General features: G+C 55.6%; 2 protein-coding genes across 5 annotated transcripts in view; one reads left to right on the top strand and one right to left on the bottom strand.

The window, feature by feature from the left end:
• The window catches only part of TSEN2 (tRNA splicing endonuclease subunit 2), a 28399-nt gene extending 14133 nt beyond the window's left edge, over window positions 1-14266 (top strand). For 3 of the 4 annotated variants that reach the window (XM_058678846.1, XM_058678845.1, XM_058678848.1), the window contains 6 exons: window positions 872-922; window positions 2260-2398; window positions 6706-6742; window positions 7403-7514; window positions 8431-8520; window positions 13970-14266. In XM_058678846.1, coding sequence (XP_058534829.1) covers window positions 872-922; window positions 2260-2398; window positions 6706-6742; window positions 7403-7514; window positions 8431-8520; window positions 13970-14182 — 642 coding nt within the window. In that variant the 3' untranslated portion in view covers window positions 14183-14266. Of the gene's footprint in view, window positions 1-871; window positions 923-2259; window positions 2399-6705; window positions 6743-7402; window positions 7515-8430; window positions 8521-11613; window positions 11873-13969 lie in introns of those variants that run through there. The other variant, XM_058678847.1, reaches the window with a different exon arrangement.
• A 39-nt stretch (window positions 14267-14305) lies between these two features.
• Window positions 14306-18808, bottom strand: MKRN2OS (MKRN2 opposite strand). The gene is made up of 4 exons (XM_004581667.3): window positions 18549-18808; window positions 16290-16339; window positions 15308-15470; window positions 14306-14668 (listed from the first exon to the last, which is right to left on the bottom strand). Exons 1-4 carry the CDS (start codon window positions 18764-18766, stop codon window positions 14419-14421), a joined length of 681 nt encoding a protein of 226 aa, XP_004581724.3. The 5' UTR covers window positions 18767-18808; the 3' UTR covers window positions 14306-14418.
• Window positions 18809-20084: the final 1276 nt, after the last annotated feature.

Here is a 20084-nt window from a genome sequence, read left to right as displayed (position 1 = left end):
GGGAAAACAGAGGATGGTCCAAAGCCTTGGGACCCTGCACCCGCGTGGGAGACCTGGAAGAGGCTCCTGGCTCCTGGCTTTGGAGGAGCTCAGCTCCGGCCATTGCGGCCACTTGGGGAGTGAACCAGCAGATGGAAGATCTTTCTTTTTTTTGTTTTTGTTTATTAATTACATTGCATTATGTGACACAGTTTCATAGGCTCTGGGATTCCCCCTACCCCTCCCCGGGCCCTCCTCCCATAGTGGATTCCTCCACCTTGTTGCAATATTACAATTCAAATTCAGTCAAGAGTCTTTCATTGCAGGCATATACCAAGCATAGAGTCCAGCATCTTATTGTCCAGATAAATAAACTCTTTCCTCTGTGAATCTGACTTTCCCATAAAATAAAAAAAAAAAATGTTTTGGGGATAAAAATATATTATGGGAAAATTTATACAAATGTTTTGTTTCTTATCAGTTTAAGCCAGTTCATAACATTGATGTTTTCTTAGGTGTTTTTTTCCCTAATTTTGAATGAACCATGTTAAGAAGTAATATTAATAAGTAATAAGTAATGTTACTAGGTATTCATTCTGGTTCTGAAGATAACCCTTATCAGAGTGCATGGGCTCTCGCTGGGATAAGTGGGGCGACCTCAGGGTGAGAGTGTCTGCCTCCTGTGTGGGGAGACCCGGTGGGGAGACCCGTTCCAGGCTACAGTGGGTACCTGGCTGTCGTTGGCATTTAGGAAGTCAACCAGCAGAGGGCGCTGTCTCGGTCTGGGATGAGCTCTGTGACTCTATAGGGTGGGTGAGGTGGGGAATTGAGTGTGTGAGGCACTTAGGGGAGTGCAGCTCTGTCTGATGGGTGTTCTCTGCTTTGTGTTCAGGCCTTCTTCCTGGTCTATGCTCTGGGCTGCCTCAGTATTTACTATGAGAAGGTAAGATGTTATGTTTGCACAGATCCACTTAAAACTCCCCTGTTGCTCGAAGTTGTACGTGTTTCAGTGCTGTTTCAATGCACCTGACACATGTGTGAACTTGTCCTGAAGGAAATGAGATGTGTAACAGGTCAGGTGTATTCTGTGCGTTTTCAACCCAAGATATTTGGGATGTAAAGCAGTATGTATAAACCACATAAAATCAAAAAGAGAAAGAGAGGCAGAATAGCAGTTCACCAGAGAAAGTGTGTTTCGCCCAGTTGTTGGGAGCCCCTCATTTACCATTCGTCTGCCTATAACTGCCTCGGGATGTTTAACGGGCATGTGGCCACACGGGACTTGTTTCCCTTCCTGCCACCTGTCCTGTCCTTGGCTGGCATCCGTCAGGCAGTGCCAGCATCCCCAGAGTCCTCTGGGAAAGGCGGGCCGGCCCGCGGGGCGCGCAGGCTGGTAGGCAGGACCAGGGCTGGTTCCAGGAGGGCCGGTGTCTCCTCACCCTTGCCAGCATGGAGCTTTTCACAGGAGCAACAGGAAAAAGGAAGGCAGAACGGAAGCGCGTTCTAGCTCCCGCCTGGGGTTGAATCTTGGGAGTGAGGCGAGCTGGGCAGCAGGCAGCCGAGGAGCAGCTCGGGTGAATGCTCAAACTGAGGAAGTGCAGGGCTTTGCAGACTTGCTCTGAACTGCTTCTTTCTGTGCTTAGTGAATCCCCAGGATTTGCTCAGGACCTGCGTTGGTAGTTTCTGCCATCAAATGCCATTTCTCTAATTCAGAGACTAAACGCATGCTTTGTTGTTTTTGGGTTTTTTTCCCTGAAACCTTGACTTACGAAACTGTCCTTAGTTCTCTTTGTCTCGGCTCGTGGAGGTCCCTGGACATCCCCCCAGCTCCCACCGTGCCTAGTGCAGCCACGTCTCCTCCCATGTCTCCTGCCTCAGCCGCGACAGCTGTGCTGTCCTAGAGACAGTGACAGCTTCCAATACCAACCACATGGGTCACTTCAGAGCCTTCTGATGACACCACTTCCCAGGAAAGCAGGCAAGATGAATTTAGTCATGGATTCCAGAGTTTGTTGTACCCATGTGTCCAGCTGTTGAGATGCCTGGCGCCGTCTGTCTCGCATTCAGTTGGAACCCCGTGTTTTCCTTTTGCAGTCTCTCCTGGCATGGGTGACCCACGTGTGGCTGCAGCCACCCAAGCAGATCCTCTGTCTGGAATCCCCGTGGCCTTTGACCCACCACATCAGCTGCACGCTGAGCGTGAAGGCTGACCCGCCAGCAGGGTGCTGAGTGGGTTCACGCGTGACCGTGTGCTCCTGTGCTTGCTTGTGTCTCCCTTAGGAACCTTTACCGATAGTGAAGCTCTGGCAAGCCTTCAGCACAGTGCAGCCCACCTTCAGGACCACCTACCTGGCCTACCACCACTTCCGGAGCAAGGGCTGGGTGCCCAAAGTGGGGCTCAAGTATGGGACGGACCTGTGTAAGTGCTTTGTGGTGTGGCGGATGTGAGCCCACGGTTGGATCAGGGTCATGGTGGGAAATCAGGTCGTTCCGTGGACTGCTTTTCAGAGGCAGGTTGAGCAGCTCATGCAGGCCCGAGGGAAAGGCAGACCAGGCGAGGCAGAAGCAGGCTGGCGGCAGGTGCATGGAGACCACAGAGCTCCATGGCTGTGCTCAGGCAGTGTCCGGGGACCCGGCAAAGCTACTGCAGGTAAATCGGAAATCCTCTGGGAGATTGTCAGCAGAGGAGGGGCTTGCCTGGAGTGATCGGGATGCAGATCTTTGTCAGCGTCAGGCTCATGATGGTAGGGGCAGAGTGCAAACTGGGCGCGACCACCCTCTGAGGGGATGGAGGTGGAGCCTGTGAGTGCAGGGGCAGTCAGGGTGCCTCCTAGCTTCTCAGTCTCCCAGGGGAGAGGCCAAGAGGCACGCCGGGCCCCTGGAGGGCACAGGGAAACCTGACAGGGGATGCTGTTAGGGGTGGCCCAGACCAGGCCTGCAGGGAGCAGAGGTCGCTGGGAGCCCTGCCAGCCCAGGGGGCATCCCCTACATACTCACTGAAGCTTGGATGCATCTAGATCCACTGGCAGAATTCTAACCATGGTCACCCCCAAGTGCCCAGATGAGCTCAAGTGAGTTGGCTCAGTTTCAGGAGCATGCTGCCAGCTCCAGCCCTGCTGTTTAAATAAGTGATGGGCCTGTTTCATTTCCCCCCCACTGGCTCGATCCTGGGCTCTCGTTTTCAGGCTCTGCTAAGTGTAGCTACTTGGGGCTCAGGGCTTCAGGAGTGCCTGGAAAGGAGGTCTTGGCGACAGAGCGTGCTGCCTCATGGTCCTGGGCAGCTCAGGCAGATCCCCCCAGGCTGTGCACTCCTGTCTGCCTGGACAGCACATGAGCTTCTTGGTGGAACACCACTTGGGTGCCATCTGCTTGGGAGGCACACGGCACAGGCCCCTCGCCTATAGTGTGTCATTGGTGGGCAGGCCATGGTTGTGGATGACGCAGAGAGCACACCACCTTGTAAGGGCAGGTGCAGGCACAGATGACTGGAAAGGTTTTAAAGAGAAAATTACTGAACTCACCACTTCCTGGAGGCCTGTGCTTCAGCTGGAGTATGACATCCATTCCTGGTCAGCTCTGTGAGTAACATGACCAGGTCTATGGCCCTAGGCACAGCCAGACTGGCCAGGCAGCGCTGGCCGGGGTCTCTCCACGGTCCCCGCACCGTAGAGGGTTCTTGGGTAGCTCTGGCCTGTGGAGCGACCAGCAGTTTCCTGAACTCAGTCTCTGCCCACACACCTGGCTACATGGTGCTTACTGCTCCATGTTGTGGTGATTCTGAAGGCTGGTGGCCTCGTCACACAGACCCTGGAACTTGCAGAGCAGTGGAACCCGGGACAGCCTCTCAGGGCCGTGGCTGTTCCTTACGAGGTTAAGAACCACGTGACACTTCTTACCAGGGAAGCTCTTCCCCGGAACGAATCTTGTCAGTCATGTGTCATTCAGGACCAGGGTTTGGGGCAGGGTCCAGATGCGTCTGGATCCACTGGCAGAGACCCTGGGGCAGGCTGCCGAGCTCGTTGGCCTGGGTGGCCCTCTGGGGAGAGCCGGAGCAGAAGCCCAGAGCCTTGCCTCACGCCTGCTGCTCTCCGCTTCCCTTGTGAGCCAGGCACCTGCCTCTCTCTTCTCCTCCTCTCCCTGTGTTGCCAGCCTCCTTTGGAGCAGAGGGAGTTGAGGTTTTGACGGGTTATATAAATTGCCATGAATCCTGCAGCTGTGAACACAAAGCTCAGAGCTGCCTGGGCTGAGGTCCTGTCCTCCCCCACACCTGGCTGGCACTGTCGGCCAAGAGGCTGGACCAACCTAGGTTTGTCCCACCACTCTGCACAAGGCCCGTTGCTCCTGAGCAGCCTGCGCATCACACTCCAAACTTGGTTCTGTTGTTGTTGTTGTTGTTTTTAATTGCAAAGTCAGATATACAGAGGAGGAAAGAGAGGAAGATCTTCCATCTGATGATTCACTCCCCAAGTGACCGCAACGACAGGTGCTGAGCTGATCTAAAGCCAGGATCCAGGAACTTCCTCCAGGTCTCCCACACAGCTGCAGGGTCCCTAGGCTTTGGGCCGTCCTCAGCTGCTTTCCCAGGCCACAAGCAGGGAGCATGATGGGAAGTAGAGCTGCCGGGATTAGAACCGGCGCCCATATGGGATCCCAGTGCATTCAAGGCGAGGACTTTAGCCGCTGGGGCACGGCACCAGGCCCTGTTTTGTTTTTAGTTGCATTTATTTTTGTCTGAAAGGCAGAAGGAGCGCTATCCTCCATCTGCTGGGTCACTCCCCAAGGGCCTGCAGCAGCCAGGCTGGGCCAGAAAAAAGCCGAAGGAAACGCCATCTGGGTCTCCCATGTCACCGACAGGGACCCCAGGACTGGGGCTACCACCTGCTGCCTCCTAGGCTGTGTGTGAGCAGGAAGCTGGGTTGCAAGTGCAGTGGAGACTTGAACCCAGGCCCTCAAACAGGGCTGCAGGTGTCCCACTGCTCCAGCTTCGGGTTTGCACTGAATCAGTCTGGTCATGTGAGTTCCCAGCCCCTTGCTGGCCCAGGACGGGCAGGTGGTAGGAGCCGTTCAAAGCCAGCAGAGGCCTGAACGCTCTTTCCCAGCTGCCTGTTTCCTTCCCAAGCCACCTTCGTGGCTTATTTCCCTGTAAAAATATTTTTGCTAACATTTTCCATGTTTATATACATATTCCATCTTAACCCAAAGTGTAGTCTGCATACAGCGCTAAAGAATATTCTTTTGCTTTCAAAGAAAAATGCCAGCCTACATAATCCAAACTAGCCAGTCTGCACAGGTTCCCCCTCGGCAGGAAGGCGGAGCCCTGAGCACTCTTCTGCTTGGCAGGCATTTTTATAGGAAAAAAAATTCTTTTCTCTGATTATCATCAGGACAGTTATTACCATAGAGGGACGGAGGACTAGACCTCACTCCTCAGGTGCCCACGGTGGCGAGGCTTGGGGTGCTCAGTCCATGTGGCTGGGAGGACCCAGTTCTTAGTGTCACTGGAGCCAGGAGGCAGACCCAGGCAGTCTCAGTCGCCATGGGAACCACTCAGCCAAGCACCTGCCCTGCTGGGTCACTTTTTGGGTACCTGACTATACTTGTGCCAAACACTGTGCTGATAGTTGGGTCTTTACTGGGATTCCCCTTGTGTGTGAGGAAATGACACTATCGGGAGTTGTCACATGACCTTGGCACTGCCAAGCACTGGGTTGGCCTGAGGCCCACGTTGAGGCCGTAGCTCCTGGCTCACAGCACCAGCATGACCGTCTTAAATGGTCTGCTTCATGGGCCTGAGCTGCCGTACAGCTGGAGAGTGCTCCAGAAGCCAGGGGTGTGAAGACGTGAACTTGATTTTGGCAGTGCCCAGCCGGGCAGAACACCTGTGTCGTCCCCGGCACCATGGTGCACACTGAGAAACAGAGAAGTCACCCTTGTTGCCTTGGCAGAGCAGGAACACCTGCCGGGCTCACAGCCATCCATGACACTGCATCCCAGAAGGCTGAGGGCGAGTATGTGCGGACGGTCACCTGGATTTGGCCTAAAGGAAACCTGAGCTGACTTGCCATATGCTGCAGATACAGTGCAGACAGGAAGCGGGACCCGTGGCCGGTGCCGGTGCCACTCTATGGGTGCAAAAGTCCAGCTGAGCCGCAGGAGAGGAGACCCTCAAAGCAGCAGCTCCCTCTGCCTTCGCCGCCGCTGTGGCCCAGGGGACGGTGCAGAGCTGGCGAGTGTGACTGTGCTGTCCTTGGTGACTCCCGTAGGAATCCTGTGTCGGGGGGCCAAAGGGCGTGTCTCTCACTGGTGTCAGGTCCACCCCAAGGAGGGTCACACTCGTTTGTGGCTTCCAACACACAGCCTTCTGGGTTGCCATTTGTAGGGCTGCTTTACACGCAGCAGGTTTCATGGGTCACTGAGCAACACACCAGACCTAGTTGCACGGGGGAGACCAGTCTGTGGTCTGCACATGTTGGGGGAAGAGGAAGTGGTTTCGGTGGGGAACCGGCTGGTCTCGGCCGCCCACTTCAAAGGACCCCGCTAAAGTGGCGTGGTTCTGATGTCAGGGTCCGAGCCCCGGGCTCCATCAGCACAGCTGCCGTGGACCTGCACCTGCTGGGTGGACCGCCAAGAGTCATGGAGCGGCCGTGCACTCTAAGGCTTTGTTTATGGCTTGACTGGTAATAGAGGAGGCTGCCAATTAATTCTCTTTTGTTTTCTTTTTTACAGTGCTGTATCGGAAAGGGCCTCCATTTTACCACGCAAGGTTTGGAAGTGATTTTAACAGATATTTATTTATTTTGAAGATCAGAATTATGGAAGAGGAGGGGAGGCAGAGAGAGAGAGATCTTCCATTTGGGCCAAGACCCAAGAAATTCAATTGGCTCCCATGCAGGCAGCAGGGTCCCAAAGCCTTGGGCTGTCCTCGACTGCTTTCCCAGGCCACAAGCAGGGAGCTGGATGGAAAGTGGGGCCACCAGGACACGAACCAGTGCCCTTACGGGATGCCAACATTGGATAGGACAGCTTTACTTTCTATTCAAAACTCATGGAGTGATTTTATGTAATTTAATTTCACGGGTTGAGGAAATTTCTGGCCTGCAATTCAATTTTCAGTGCCCTAGAAGCAAATTGAGCCTCTCTGGTCTTGCGAGGGGTGTGTGTTGCGCGTCTGTGTCCGACACACGGACTGTGATGGCAGTTGTGTGCTGCAGCGACCATGCGTGCGAGTGCTGGCAAGGAGTCCTGTCTGAACGGTGAAGGGCATTTACAGCTCTGTTGCTGTCTGTCGGGGTTGAAATGCACCAAAACGTTTATCACGTTTAAGTGTGTATCACCTCGGTACTTTTCTGGGCCCTCACTCCAAAGGGGCAGTTGGCGCTCCTTGGAGGCAGACTGTCCCAAGAAGCCCCCATGTGTCTTGCAGCTACTCGGTCATCGTGGAGCTGATTGACGACCGCTTCCAGGGCTCCCTCCGCAGGCCGTTCACCTGGCGGGCGCTGGCAGCCCTGAGCAGAGTCTCGACCAATGTCTCCAAGGTGACCCAGCCCGCTCTGGCTTCTTCCTTCACCCTAGTGCGGTCAAAAGGCCGTTTGTGGAAACTGGATAGCATGCCTGCCCGGGTTGTCCTGGAAGATTCACGGGTTTGCACCCTTCCCCCTCGGACATTCATGTGAAGCCCCTTCACATGCTGCTGCTCCTGTGGGGACCTGCCCTGGGTGGGCTCTGCTGTCCTCAGGGGAGCCCTTGCTCTCTGGGTTGCTTTGTTGCAGTTTAATGCCGTACATGCATGCACAAATTCATGTGCACACATGTGCAGACATTCCTCAAGGGAGTCAGATACCAGGGACACGCAACTTTGCATTCACAGATCTCTTGGAAGGGAAGAGCAGAGCCACTAACAGTCACTGCCTATCACTAAGGCATCCGGTTACTGTCCCCATCCTAGGGTGAGGGGCTGCGGGACTGTGGAGTACCCTTCGTCATGCCACCCAGGTGCAGCCCGGAATCACAGCCAAGCCACGTGGCCTCCTGGCTTGTGGGCCTCAAAGACAGGAGGGGGATTGCAGCCTCCCAAGGACTGCTCAGAGAGCAGGCTCAGTAAACATCACACCATGGGCCGCTCCCGCTTTGTCTCCTCCTGGGCCAGTGAGGACCACCAGACAGGTCTCAGCCTGGCCTGGACCATCAGGCGTCTGTCCTGCTCCAGTGCTCTGGTGCCCCATCCTGGCACCCGCGTGTCTTGCATGTGTTCAGTGCTGTGTTTGCCAGCCATGCACCTGCCCACATTCTTGCTGAGTCGATGATCACGGAACAGCAGGTGCCTGGTGAGGCCACGCCCCCAGTCAGCGGCTGGGCTCCTGCGGAGCACGCCAGGAGGGAGGGAGGCCATGTTAGGCCCTTGCCACTCCCACCCGGCGCCCTGCTGGAGCGCAGCGTCTCCTCCCTCCACAGGAGCTTCTACTCTGCTATCTGATAAAACCCTCCACCATGACTGACGACGAAATGGCGTCCCCAGAATGCATGAAAAGAATTCAAGTACAGGTGGGTAACTCAGGGACAAGTGCACGTCGTCCCGTGGTGTGGAACTGTGGTCCCGAGAAACTAAGTGTGTAAGGGAAAGCCTTCTTGGCCCGGTGGGCTGGCTCCCCCTCCTTCCACGCTGGGCCTGCTGAGCTGCCGTGACCTAGCCCTCCCTCAGAAACAAGCCCCCCAGGGCCCAGAGGCCATGTCCCTGGCACCCCCGCCTCCTCACACTTTGTCTTGGCTGAGGCTCCTTGCCTCCGTGGTCACAGTCTGTTCCTCCCGAGTGTGACGTGTGTGCAACCACAGTGTGCCTTTGAGGTGTCTGTCCTGTCACCCACACTGGCTGTGCCCTGGTTTTCTGTACTTGTACACCTCCCCTTGCTCCTTGTTCACGCTTCCCCATGCCTCACACACCTGCTGGTAGGTTTCCCAGCACCCCCATTGTTCCTGCTCAAAAACTGCTGAACCCACGTCTCCCTTCTCAGTGCCGGTCCACCAGCACCATCACACGCCCATTGGAGCATTTGGGGATGGGTGTGTGGTGCCGCAGGATTATCCATTGCTTACCATGCCCACGTACCATACTGAACACTAGTTCAAGTCCCAGCTCCTCCACTTCTGATCCAGCTTCCAGTTGATGCATTCTAGAGGGCGGCGATGATGGCTCAAGCGTTTGGGCCCCTGCCATTCATGTGGGAAAGTTAAATTCCTTAATCATTTTATTTTTCTTAAGACTTATTTTAATTTGAAAGTTAGATTTACAGAGAGAAAGATCCTCTATCCGCTGACTCACTTCCCAAATGGCCACAATGGCTAGAGCCAGGCTGATCTGAAGCCAGGAACTTCTTCCTGGTCTCCCACACAAGTGTAGGGTCCCAAGGACTTGTGCCGTCCTTGACTGCTTTCCCAGAACACAAGCAGGGAGCTGGTGGGAAGTGGAGGCATGGGGACATTCACTGGTGCCTATAGGATGCTGGTGTTTACAGGCAGAGGATTGATCTGTTGAGCCACGACACCAGTCCCAATTTCCTGGATCTGAGCATCATCCTAGCTTGCCCTAGTTTTTGAAGGCAATTGGAAAGTGAACCAGTGGGTAGAAGATCTCTCACTTTACCTTCCTGCCTGCCTCCTTTGTCTTGCTCTGCCTTTTAGGTAAATGAATAATTTTTTTGTTGTTAAATTTATGGTCCTTTAATAGGGCTGAAAGAAAATAGGACCCAGTGTATGTCTTGAACAAGTTTATTTTTTTTTTTTAAGATGATGTTTGCATAGTTGATAGGGAGGGAAGGATCTAGGGTTAGGGAAAAGTGGATGTGATCATTGTTTCTAAATTTCCTATTTCTTCATCCTGTTTCTTGGGGGAGGGGAGAAAAGGGGAGAAGCCATACCCAGCCTCCCAATCCCATTTCGTGGGGAGGGGAACGGCCACCCAGTATTAACCCAAGGTCCCGATTTGACACACGCTGCGAAGGTCTTGCCCAGCTGGCTGCACCAGTTCTGAAATGCTGTCAAGCTCACTGATCCATGGATGAGAAAACCCTTCGAATGTCCATTGGCACACGGTGGACTTTAGAGTCTGTTCACCAAGATATTTGCTGTCATTGTTTGGCTGGAGTGGTTGTGCATATGTTCTGTTCTCCCTGTGCTGTGGTACCAGATGTCCTCTGCAGGCCCCAATGGGCTGCCATACCCTCCATGTGCATCAGGACCTGCTCTCCACTGCTCTGTCTTTTGCACTGAGGAGGACCAATTCTCCCGGCTCCGCTGGACTCCCGGCTCCGCGGCTCACAGACCTGGTACCCACTGCACAAATGGGCCCAGGACCATTTGGGGACCTAGTGGCTAAATCCTCACCTTGCATGCACCAGGATCCATTATGGGTGCCAGTTTGTGTCCCAACTGCTCCACTTCCTGTCTAGCTCCCTCCTTGCAGCCTGGGAAATCAGGAGAGGATGGCCCAAAGCCTTGGGATCCTGCACCCACGTGAGAGACCCAGAAGAAGCTCTTGGCTCCTGGCTTTGAATTGGCTCAGCCCCGGCTGTTGTAGCCACTTGGGGAATAAACCAGCAGACGAAGATCTTTCTTCCTCCTTCTCTGCAAATCTTTCCAATAAAAATAAAGACTTCTTTATTTTTATTGGAAAATCAGATATACAGAGAGGAGGAAAGACAGAGAGGAAGATCTTCCGTCCGATGGTTCACTCCCCAAGTGGCCACAACAGCTAGAACTGAGCCAGTCCGAAGCCAGGAGCCAGGAACTTCTTCCAGGTCTCCCAGGCCACAAGCAGGGAGCTGGATGGGAAGCAGGGCCAACGGGATTAGAACTCGCAACCACATGGGATCCTGGCGCGTGCAAGGCAAGGACTTTAGCCACTATGCTATCGTGCCGGGCCCAAACTTTTAAACAATTTATTTGAAAAGGAGTAGTATTAGAGAAGAAAGAAAGATCTTCCTTCCACTGGTTCACTCCCCGGTGGCCACAATGGCTGGAGTTATGCCACACCAAAACCAGGGGCTGGGACTATATTTGGGTCTTCCATATGGGTGCAGAGTCCCAAGGATTGGGCTAACCTCTGCTGCTTTCCAAGATGCATTAGTTATATTATTTTGTTCAGATTTGTTTTAGTTATTTGAACAGCAGAGTTAACAGGAAGAGGGAGTGACATCCTCCATCCCCTGGTTTGCTCCTGAAATGCTGTAACGACCAGGGCTGAGCCAGGACCCTGGCGCTCCATCCGGGTCTCCCCATGGGTGCAGGGGCCCAGCACCCCGGCCAGCTTCTGGTGCTTTCCCAGGCACAGCAGCAGGAAGTGGGTCAGACGCAGAGCACCAAGGACCCGAGCTGACGCGCTAACTCGGGACACTAGTGTAGAGTGCTTTAACCTGTTATACCACAGTACTAGTCTGAAACAAAAAGCAGCTTTCATGAGGTGCCACAGCAGGGGCGGCACTCGCTCGCTCGCTGGGCACAGCGCGGGGAGCCTGTGTTGTCAAATACCTTCTTCCTCCCAGGGGTCAGCAGCATTGTCACACATCGGGGCGTGGACAGCCCCCGAGTGCTTTGTTCTCCGGGGTTGAGATCCAGCCTCCTGTGTGTCTTGCTCGGTTGCAGGAGGTGATCCTGAGTCGGTGGGTTTCTTCCCGAGAGCGGAGCGACCAAGAAGAGCTCTAACGACCCTCGGCGCGCTGGCTTGTTGAGCTGCCTCCACGTGCCAAGTCCAGGGCCACGCCGCAAGTCCTTTCACCATAACTGCCCACGGACACGGGCTTCGAAGGAGCTGGTGCTGCCAGCCACCCACGTTGCCAGTGCTTTAAGACAAGAATCCATCAGTGACATGAGGCTGTGCTGGGCTGCGCTGAGCCTGCCGACTTGGGGCGTCATCCCCATGCCATCTCCGGAGCACCCTGCAGGCCGTCAGGCACTTGGGCCCTCGGGCATCTCGTTACCTTCAGAGTCTGTCCCTGAGGAGGGAGCAGGCATGGGGATTGGGAGCGTCTGTGTCGAAATATTTTAAACAGGAAAAGCAGTAAAATGTCTCCACCAGGAATCCCTCACTACTGCGGCCGAGGACGTCCTGTTCCATGGAGCGCCTAAACAACTATGTTCCTGGTGAACTCGCTGGGCACGCTGTGTACAAAGGACAGTGTCAGGCCCGGCGCAAAGTGGCTAAAGTGCTTGCCTTGAATGCACCGGGATCCCATATGGGCGCCAGTTCTAATCCCGGCAGCTCCACTTCCCATCCAGCTCCCTGCTTGTGGCCTGGGAGAGCAGTCGAGGACGGCCCAAAGCTTTGGGACCCTGCACCCATGTGGCAGACCTAGAGGAAGCTCCTGGCTTTGGATCAGCTTACCCCCCTGTGGTTGGAGTTCTGAGTCCAGCAGCTCAGTTGGGAGGATCCCCACAGCAACCTTGTCTGAGGCGATCCCAGACCCGACTCACGTGATTGTCAGCATGGAGTCTGGCTCAGACTGTCACCGTGTCGACCTATAGACACACTAGTAGTTGTCATTGCCAGGTCTTTGCTATTTCCAATCCCATCTCTTATGTGAACCAGTGGATGTTACAGCCAAGCCTAGCCCTGCCTACCGCACACTCGGTGCTCAGGTTCACTAGCAGAGCCTGCAGCCTAGTCCGGGCAACCCCCAGTACCCTCACTAGGCCCACCCTAGCCCTGGTTCATGTGCTTGCCAGTGTGTGTCCCATTCTGTCCCACATCCCATCCAGTTCTCCTATACATCATCAATGAGCACTGAAACCGCTCAACCCAGCCAACCCCACTGTCCAGCCCACCCTCATGCCAGCAGGTGCCATCACCTTTTAGTCAGACCTGCCCCATGCTGATTCTCCTGCTTCCCAGTGGGAGTTACAGGGTGTCAGAGAGATGCCCACAGTCTCCCTAAAGGCCTAGCCCCAGATCGTGCGCTTGTCAGGTGGCTCTGCAGTCTTGCCTGACAGTGCTTGCCAGCTGATGCCGTGGCAAAGCCCAACCAGCCCGCATCTACTCGGGCTCTTGCTTCTCCTCCCTTGGCAGCTGTTTACATTTAAGTGGAGACAGGTGATACCACCACGCACCCAAACAGAGCAACCCGAGCATTGCCTGCATGCAGGCCCAACACTGCTGGGAGGATCCTGTTGCGCGTCCTGTAGGTGCTATGGGTTCGCTGTCCTGGATGGAAGGAGCCAGCCTGGGGTAGAACGGTGTGCAGCTGTAATAGCAAAGGCTTCCCCCCAACACACACATACCACACAGCCATGTGATCCTGGGGCTTCTATCGAAATTACTTCAAAGTTAAGCAGCCCACACTGTGGAGGTGCCGCTCCTTGGGTGTACAGGCAGTTCTGGAATCTCTAATTCACCACAAACCCCCCCGCCCCAGGGAGTTACTACTAAAGGCTGGGGGAGAAAATGAACTTTCTAGAAAGGAAATTTGAGGTTGGCACCATGATGTAGTAGGTTAAGCCTGCACCTGTGTCCCTAGCATCCCACACGGGAACCAGTTTGAGTCTGGGCTGCTCCACTTCTTATCCAGCTCCCTGCTTATGGCCTGGGAAAACAGTGGAGGATGGTCCAGGTCCTTGGGCCCCTGTGCCCATGTGGGAGACCCAAAAGAAGCTCCTGGCTTCAGTAGATGACATGTCTCTTTTTCAAACACATTTTTTAGTTTGGTTTATTGATTTGCGTGAAAGACATGATGGTGACAGAGATAACCACAACACTGGGCCTGAAGCCGACCGAAGCCCGTGCAGGCCTGCTGTGTGCCTCACAGGACCCAAGCCTTGGGGCAGTCATGAGCCACCTTTCAGGTGAGCTGGGCCGGAGATTTGAAGCCGGCACCCGGATGTGGAATGCTGACCCTGCAGGGAGCAGTTGCACCTGCTGTGCCGCAGTGCCCACACCTCGGACAGTTTGAAAAGGAAGAAAAAAACACCTCTTTTATTGTGTCTTTTCTGAATTCTGTATCTCCAGTGGGCAAGAGATGAGCACCAAGGAATGAGGGGTTGGTGTCTGAAGACAAGCGCTCGCTCAAGCAAGAGGCCAACCTGGGAGGCGCCTGGCCTGACCGCAAGGGGCTTCCCCTCACTTGCTGCCCCTGACCTGCAGAAGGTAACTTGTGCCTTTGCCATGACAGCAGTGAAACTGGGCGCTCCCTCCTCCTCCGCCTGGGAAGAGGGAATCTGAACATGAATTCACACTGTGGCCCTCGAAGACCCAGCCCCATGCAAATAGGTTTCATGGTTCCACATGTTAATTTGTTAGGCCCTGGGGGAATCTCCATTCACAAACACTAACGTGATATACAGTCAGCTGCAGGATGCTTCCAAGCCAGACTGTTTATTCATCCCAGATGAACGCACTTAGAAATCCATGCCACTGAGTGGAGGTGATGTGGCCCCTTGCCCGTGCCCTCCCAGCACTCAGCATCCTCCCATGGTACCTCCTCCCAGAGGCGGGCTGGCGTCCCAGGTAGGACAGTCGCTCACGCAGAAGCCATGCTGCACAACCGCCCGGTGCAGCACAATGTACTTGGAAGCCTGCCTGGTCCTGGGCAGCACGTATTTCTCCGTGAAGGCGCTCTTGTCCAGTGGCGCTCCGCCCTCCGTGGCCAGGATGCAGTTGGTGAAGCTGAGGGCGTAGCTGTAGCAGTTGTGCTGCTCCTCGTCGTACCTGGCAGGGCACGGCATTGCCATGAGAAGCCCAGCTCCTGGACACTGGCCCAGGCAGCAAGCGGCCCCCACCCCCACCCCAGGGTTGGCTGTGTGCCTGCACATCTGGGCCATTTCTATTTTGTAGGGAATAGCCATGGGGGCCAGGCTCACCCCAACACTGAGAGTGGTGACTTAGCTGCATGTCAGCTGCCATTCTGGGGGACTGGATCTCAATGGAATGCTGGATTTTACTAGAGGAATTCCATTCTCTTAGGTTTCGTGATCCCTGCAGAATCTGAAATTACTTCAGGGTAATTGTAGCAATAGGCTGAGCCTTGAAGGTGTAAGGAACTGAGAAGTTAACTTCAGAATTGCCAGCCCTTAAATAAGTGGAGTTTTCCTTGTGCAGACAGCTTAGAAACTAGCTTCAAATTTTGTTTTAAGGGACTACAATGTGGCGGATGTTGGTGTGTCTTCACAAATCCCCAGTCGCACAGCTACTCTTTAATGCTGGCCCTTTAACTCTCACACTGCTGTGACTTTGTACCCAAAGGGATGCCGACCCCTCTGCAGGGAACTCAGGGAGACCCCAACCCGTCTCACTCCTGCTGCCAGCACCAGTGTCTCCAGGGAGGGGGAGATCTGGGTGGCTGCCTACCTGTGGGGCAGCCATGCCCCTGAGGCGGAGAAGTCTGCCAGGTACTTGTCCCACTGGTCCATCAGCCCAAACATGTTGGGCTGCAGTAAGGGGACAGCCAGACTCTGCTCCCACCCGGCCTCGTCCCGCTGGACGCCATGTGGGCCATAGTTGTACACAGTGCCTGCAAAGCAAAACACATCACAGAGGTGAAGGCAAGGTGCACCCCCCAACTGGGGAAAGGAGCACCCCCAAGGGACGGCAGATGCCAGGGAGGGGCCTCTGTGGGCTGTGAGAGATGGCTGAGTGAACACGGGAGCGCCCCCAGCCCCGAGGCAAGCACAGGTTGAAGCGCAGCCCTGCCGCCTTACCCACAGCCTTCCTTCTGGGAACCCAGCTTATTCCCCTGCTGTGAAGTTGCCCACCGGACAAACAGTGGAGGGATGCCAGCCAGTCCTCTCAGCTGTGAAGTTCTCTTAAAGAACCGCCTGTCTGGTCGGCTTCCCTCAGCGACACACCTCCAGGGATGAGGACTGGCCACAGGGGGCAGCGTGTAGCTGGAGCGCCTGGCTTCAGTCCTGGGCCCAACTTTCTCAGCACACACTGCAGGTACCTGGGTCCCCAGCACCCACATGGGGGACCTGGATTGAGCTCCCTGGGCCCAGCTCCGGCCATGGCCAGCATTTGGGGAGATGCAGCAGAGGGGAACTGCATCTCTGTCTCTCCCTCTCCATCAAATTAACAACAAAAAATATTGGTGGTCAATTCATGCCCGCTGCGGTAAGTCCGAGCTCTAAGCTCCAGGTTTCTGTCCCCACCCCTGCTTCTGCCTCCAGGGGTCAAGGAAGGCTGTGCTGGGGGCGGGGGCTCACTCTCATCTGGAAGAGGTGGCGTATCAGGTTCCCGGTGCACAGAGGAGTCAGAGGCCCCTCCTGTAGGAATCTGGCACTCCTCACTGGGCACTGTGGGGCACTGAACCAGAGCAAAGCCAGGAGGCACTCACCATCCGTGCTGGTCACCCCCACGTGAAGGTCGGACCTGCCGTCATACTCCCTGAAAGACACAGGGCATTTGTTCTCATTGGCAGGTGTTTGGTCCCACCCTTTTATTGTGTGTGTGCATTTGCAAAGCTCAACCAACCAACAAGCCAGAGCGCCCGTATGCTACACACTCTCCGAATGTACACAACAGCTAGCACTGCGCAGGCCCAGGCAGGAGCCGGTAAGTTCTAGGCCCCCGAGTGGCTGGCCAGGGCCTGACAGTGTGACCCCTCACCACTGCCTCCTGTGCTGCCCACAGCAGGAAGCTGGACTAAGTAGCCAAGCTGAGACCCAAGCCACTGGTGTTCCCTGGCAGCCTGAAGCCCACCTGCTAAGAAGGTCATTTTTAAATAATAAAGCCCCTTTCTAAGGCTAGAGACTCAGCCTTCAGCCGCGGGACACAGGAATGCCCCCCCCTCCTTCTTCACAGCAGTTCCTGCCAGCTCCCTGTGACCACCCGTCTCCCCGCCCCAGGATCCCCTGGCCTAGGGCAGGGTCAGCAGGTGCTACACTACCTGAGTGGGGGGCTGGGGGCACTTGGCCCCACTCCTCCTTCTGTCGTTTGTCTATCACCAAATAGGTGTTCACTGGACTTGTGGGGCCAGTGACACCCCAAGAAGATGAGGTCTTTACCCTCATGGAGTCTGCTAACTGCCAAAGAAGACCTTTAGTTTTCAGGTTTTTAGTAGCTCGATGAGTGTTGAGCGGGATCGGTGGGAGTTGAGTGATACAGAGGCGTGGAATGGGACAGGGTCACGGGTGCCACCTGTGTGCCAGTAAGGAGCACAGACCCCTTGGGCGCATGTGCAGCTTTGTGCGGGGTGCCCAACTCGGCGTGGTGAGGGGCCCACAGGCAGGCCGTGCACCCCTAGCCTTGCAGTCTTCCGTGTGCAGAGCTCTGTGTGGGCAAACTCCAGATCCTGACCTCGGTAGAACTGCAGCAACCCCCTGATGTCACCACTGCCTCTCCCTCAACGCAGTGAATGAACTGGTCCTCCAGCGAGGCGGAGAATCAAGAGCCGGGGACTCAGGAATTGGGGAGGGGGATGGCAGATGGCAGGGAGGCTGGCCTCACAAGGTCTGGTGGGCAGAGTCCCCCACCTCGCCTCTGCCCACGCCAAGAGCAGGCCTGTCAGGGTCCCCACCATGTGCCACACAGAAGGGCAGGTGTGAGAGAGAGAGGGGCCCTGCTCAGGTAGCTGACCCTCTTCTGGGGTGGTGGCATCTCCTATTCAGGAGGGCATCCAGAGATGGGTCAGCTCTGTTTGTTTTAAAGATTTGTTTTGGAAAAAGTTACAAAGAAGGAGATACAGAAATCTTCCATCCACTGATTCGTTCCCTACAGGACTGCCATGGCCAGCAGTGCGGCCCAGGAGCTTCCTCCAGGTCTCCATGTGGGTGCAGGGGCCCTAGGTCTTGCGCCATCCTCTGCTGTTTTCCCAGGCCATTGGCAGGGAGCTGAATCAGAAGAGGAGCAGCCAGGACATGAACTAATGCCCACATGGGATGCCAGTGTCACAGGCAGCTTTACCTGCTGTGCCACAGTACTGGCTGGGTAGGGCACCTCTTCAGGCCCCGGCTGTGTGTGTTCAGGGTTACCTCTAACACGTGCGCTTGAGGGACACATTCAAACCATAGCTCCCTCCCAGGCACAGCACAATAAAATGGATGAAAACCAGGAGGCGAGGGAAAGCATTTGAAGAGCATGCAGACATCTGGATAAACAAAAATGGAAGGACTGCCGACTCCTCCCAAGACAGTGGACACACACCCTTGAGGTACCAAAAGGAAAGAGGCTTGGCCAAGATTTCTTTGCTCAGGAAACATGTAAAAAAAAAAAAATTGTAAGCCTAATCGTTTTTCCGAAGCCGGTGCTGTGGCACTGTGGATTAAGCCTCCATCTGGGTCGCTTCTCAGCGTTCTGGCTAAGATCAAGTGTGAAGCTTCCACCTGGGACGTCAGGTGAATACTGGCTGGAGTCCTGTCTGTTCCGCTTCCTGTCCAGTTCCTTCGCTAAAGCCTGGGAAAGCCACCCAGGTGCAGCTCCAGACTTTTGACTTTGAGCTCCAGGGATGGCAGCTGTCACGTGGTGCAGGTGTCACACCTAGGAACAGAAGCTGACACCCACCCTCTGCCCCTGGCGCCCTTTCACACGGGAGCCCGCACTGCGGAAGCAGGCTGCGGTGGCCGACCTGGGCCAGGTCACACTGTACACACGGTACCTAAGGAAGGAGCCCCGCGTGGGCCGGAGCAGGAAGGCGCATTTCTCTCGGTGCCCGTTGGAGAACGGGTTGGGGATGCGGACAGGGGCGTCCTCCAGCTTCCAGAGGCCCACGTCCTGCTGGCAGAGCGGGCAGCGCGCGGGCACGCCGAAGCTGTAGATGGATTTCTGACAATGGCTGAATCTGACCAGCGGCTGGCCGGCTTCCTCACAGTGCATAGCGCTCGCCTCCGGGCTTCCTGCGGACTTCCTTTTCCTCGCCTCCCGGCGAACGCACCTGAGTAACCTGATCGGCCCCGACGTCATCATGATTGACACCCGCGCGACCGAATCCGGGCAGGTGAGAGCAACTAGGCCACCGCACGGGCTGGCTCCTTGAGGATAAGTTGTTTTCTAGGACTGTGGGAATTCTTGCAACTGGAGACCGGCCTTTATTTCTGTGCATTGTTTCTGTACGAATGAGTGAACTTCTTCTCACTTGTAGGCCACGAGCCAGCCGGGAAGTCATTGTGCCGGCCACGATGAGCAGCCCGAAGTGGGAGAGGCGGGCGGGGCGGGGGTCTCTGGCGGGAGGGCTGTCCGTTCCGGTGCTGCCCTGGGGCTGATGGAAACGCCTCAAGCTGGGCTCCTTAGCGCATGCGCTGTGCAACTGTTCCGTTTCAAAGTAGTTTTTTGCAGTCACACAGGTGTATGTGGGGAAGAAAGGAACGCCCCTAGCTTAGCTCCTAACCGTTTTGCATTCACATGACCTACTCCCTGGAGAATGTCCACCGTAACTGAAGCGACTTGCGTTTTGTTTTTTCTTGCCTTCCTCGGGAACCCTCCGCGGCTCACCCAGGTGTAACCCTTTCCTGGATGCTAAGCAGGGCGAACAGTGCCCGTACTGCGCCTGGCACCGCGGATGGCTGAGGTCCCGGAGGCGAGCAGCCGTGCCCTTGGGGACACACACAGAGCCTTGGGGGACATTTCACCAGGACTTACTACTCCACGACCGATTGTAGGGCAATTACAAGGGCAGAAGTTGTGGTGCTGTGGGCTGGGCCTGCATCCCAACCCTGTCAGGGGTTGGGACTCCACTTGCCAACCAGCGTCCTGTACTGTACCTCGGGAAGCAGTGAGTGAAGGCCCAGGTGCGTGGATCTTTGCCACCCCAAGTAGGGGATCCGGAGAGAATCCCAGGCCTCGGCGTGGCCCAACCCTGGCTGTTGCAGCCAGATGGGGAGCAAACCAACAGGTGAAACCGATCATTCAGTCTTTGCAAACCAATGTTATTGCAGGGAGCTTGGAAAGATAACAGCTGGGTACATAGCTCAGGTGACCGGGATGTGAATTGGGTCCGTAGGTTCGAGTCCTGGCCCTGCGCCTGGCTCCAGCTTCCTGCTGGCCTGTTACCCTGGGCCGCAGGGCTGCTGACTCCCAGGGCTTGGGTCGCTGCCACCCATGGGAGAGACCTCCTACTGAGCACCACCCCTGCCCAGCTCCAGCCGCTGCGGGCATTTGGAGAGTGCGCAGGTCAGAGCCCTTCTCTCTCAGCCTC

This window comes from Ochotona princeps, chromosome 21, assembly GCF_030435755.1.
Source record: "Ochotona princeps isolate mOchPri1 chromosome 21, mOchPri1.hap1, whole genome shotgun sequence".
Taxonomy (NCBI): domain Eukaryota; kingdom Metazoa; phylum Chordata; class Mammalia; order Lagomorpha; family Ochotonidae; genus Ochotona; species Ochotona princeps.
Note: the sequence above shows the minus strand (reverse complement) of the source record. Positions and strands in the feature narration are given on the sequence as shown.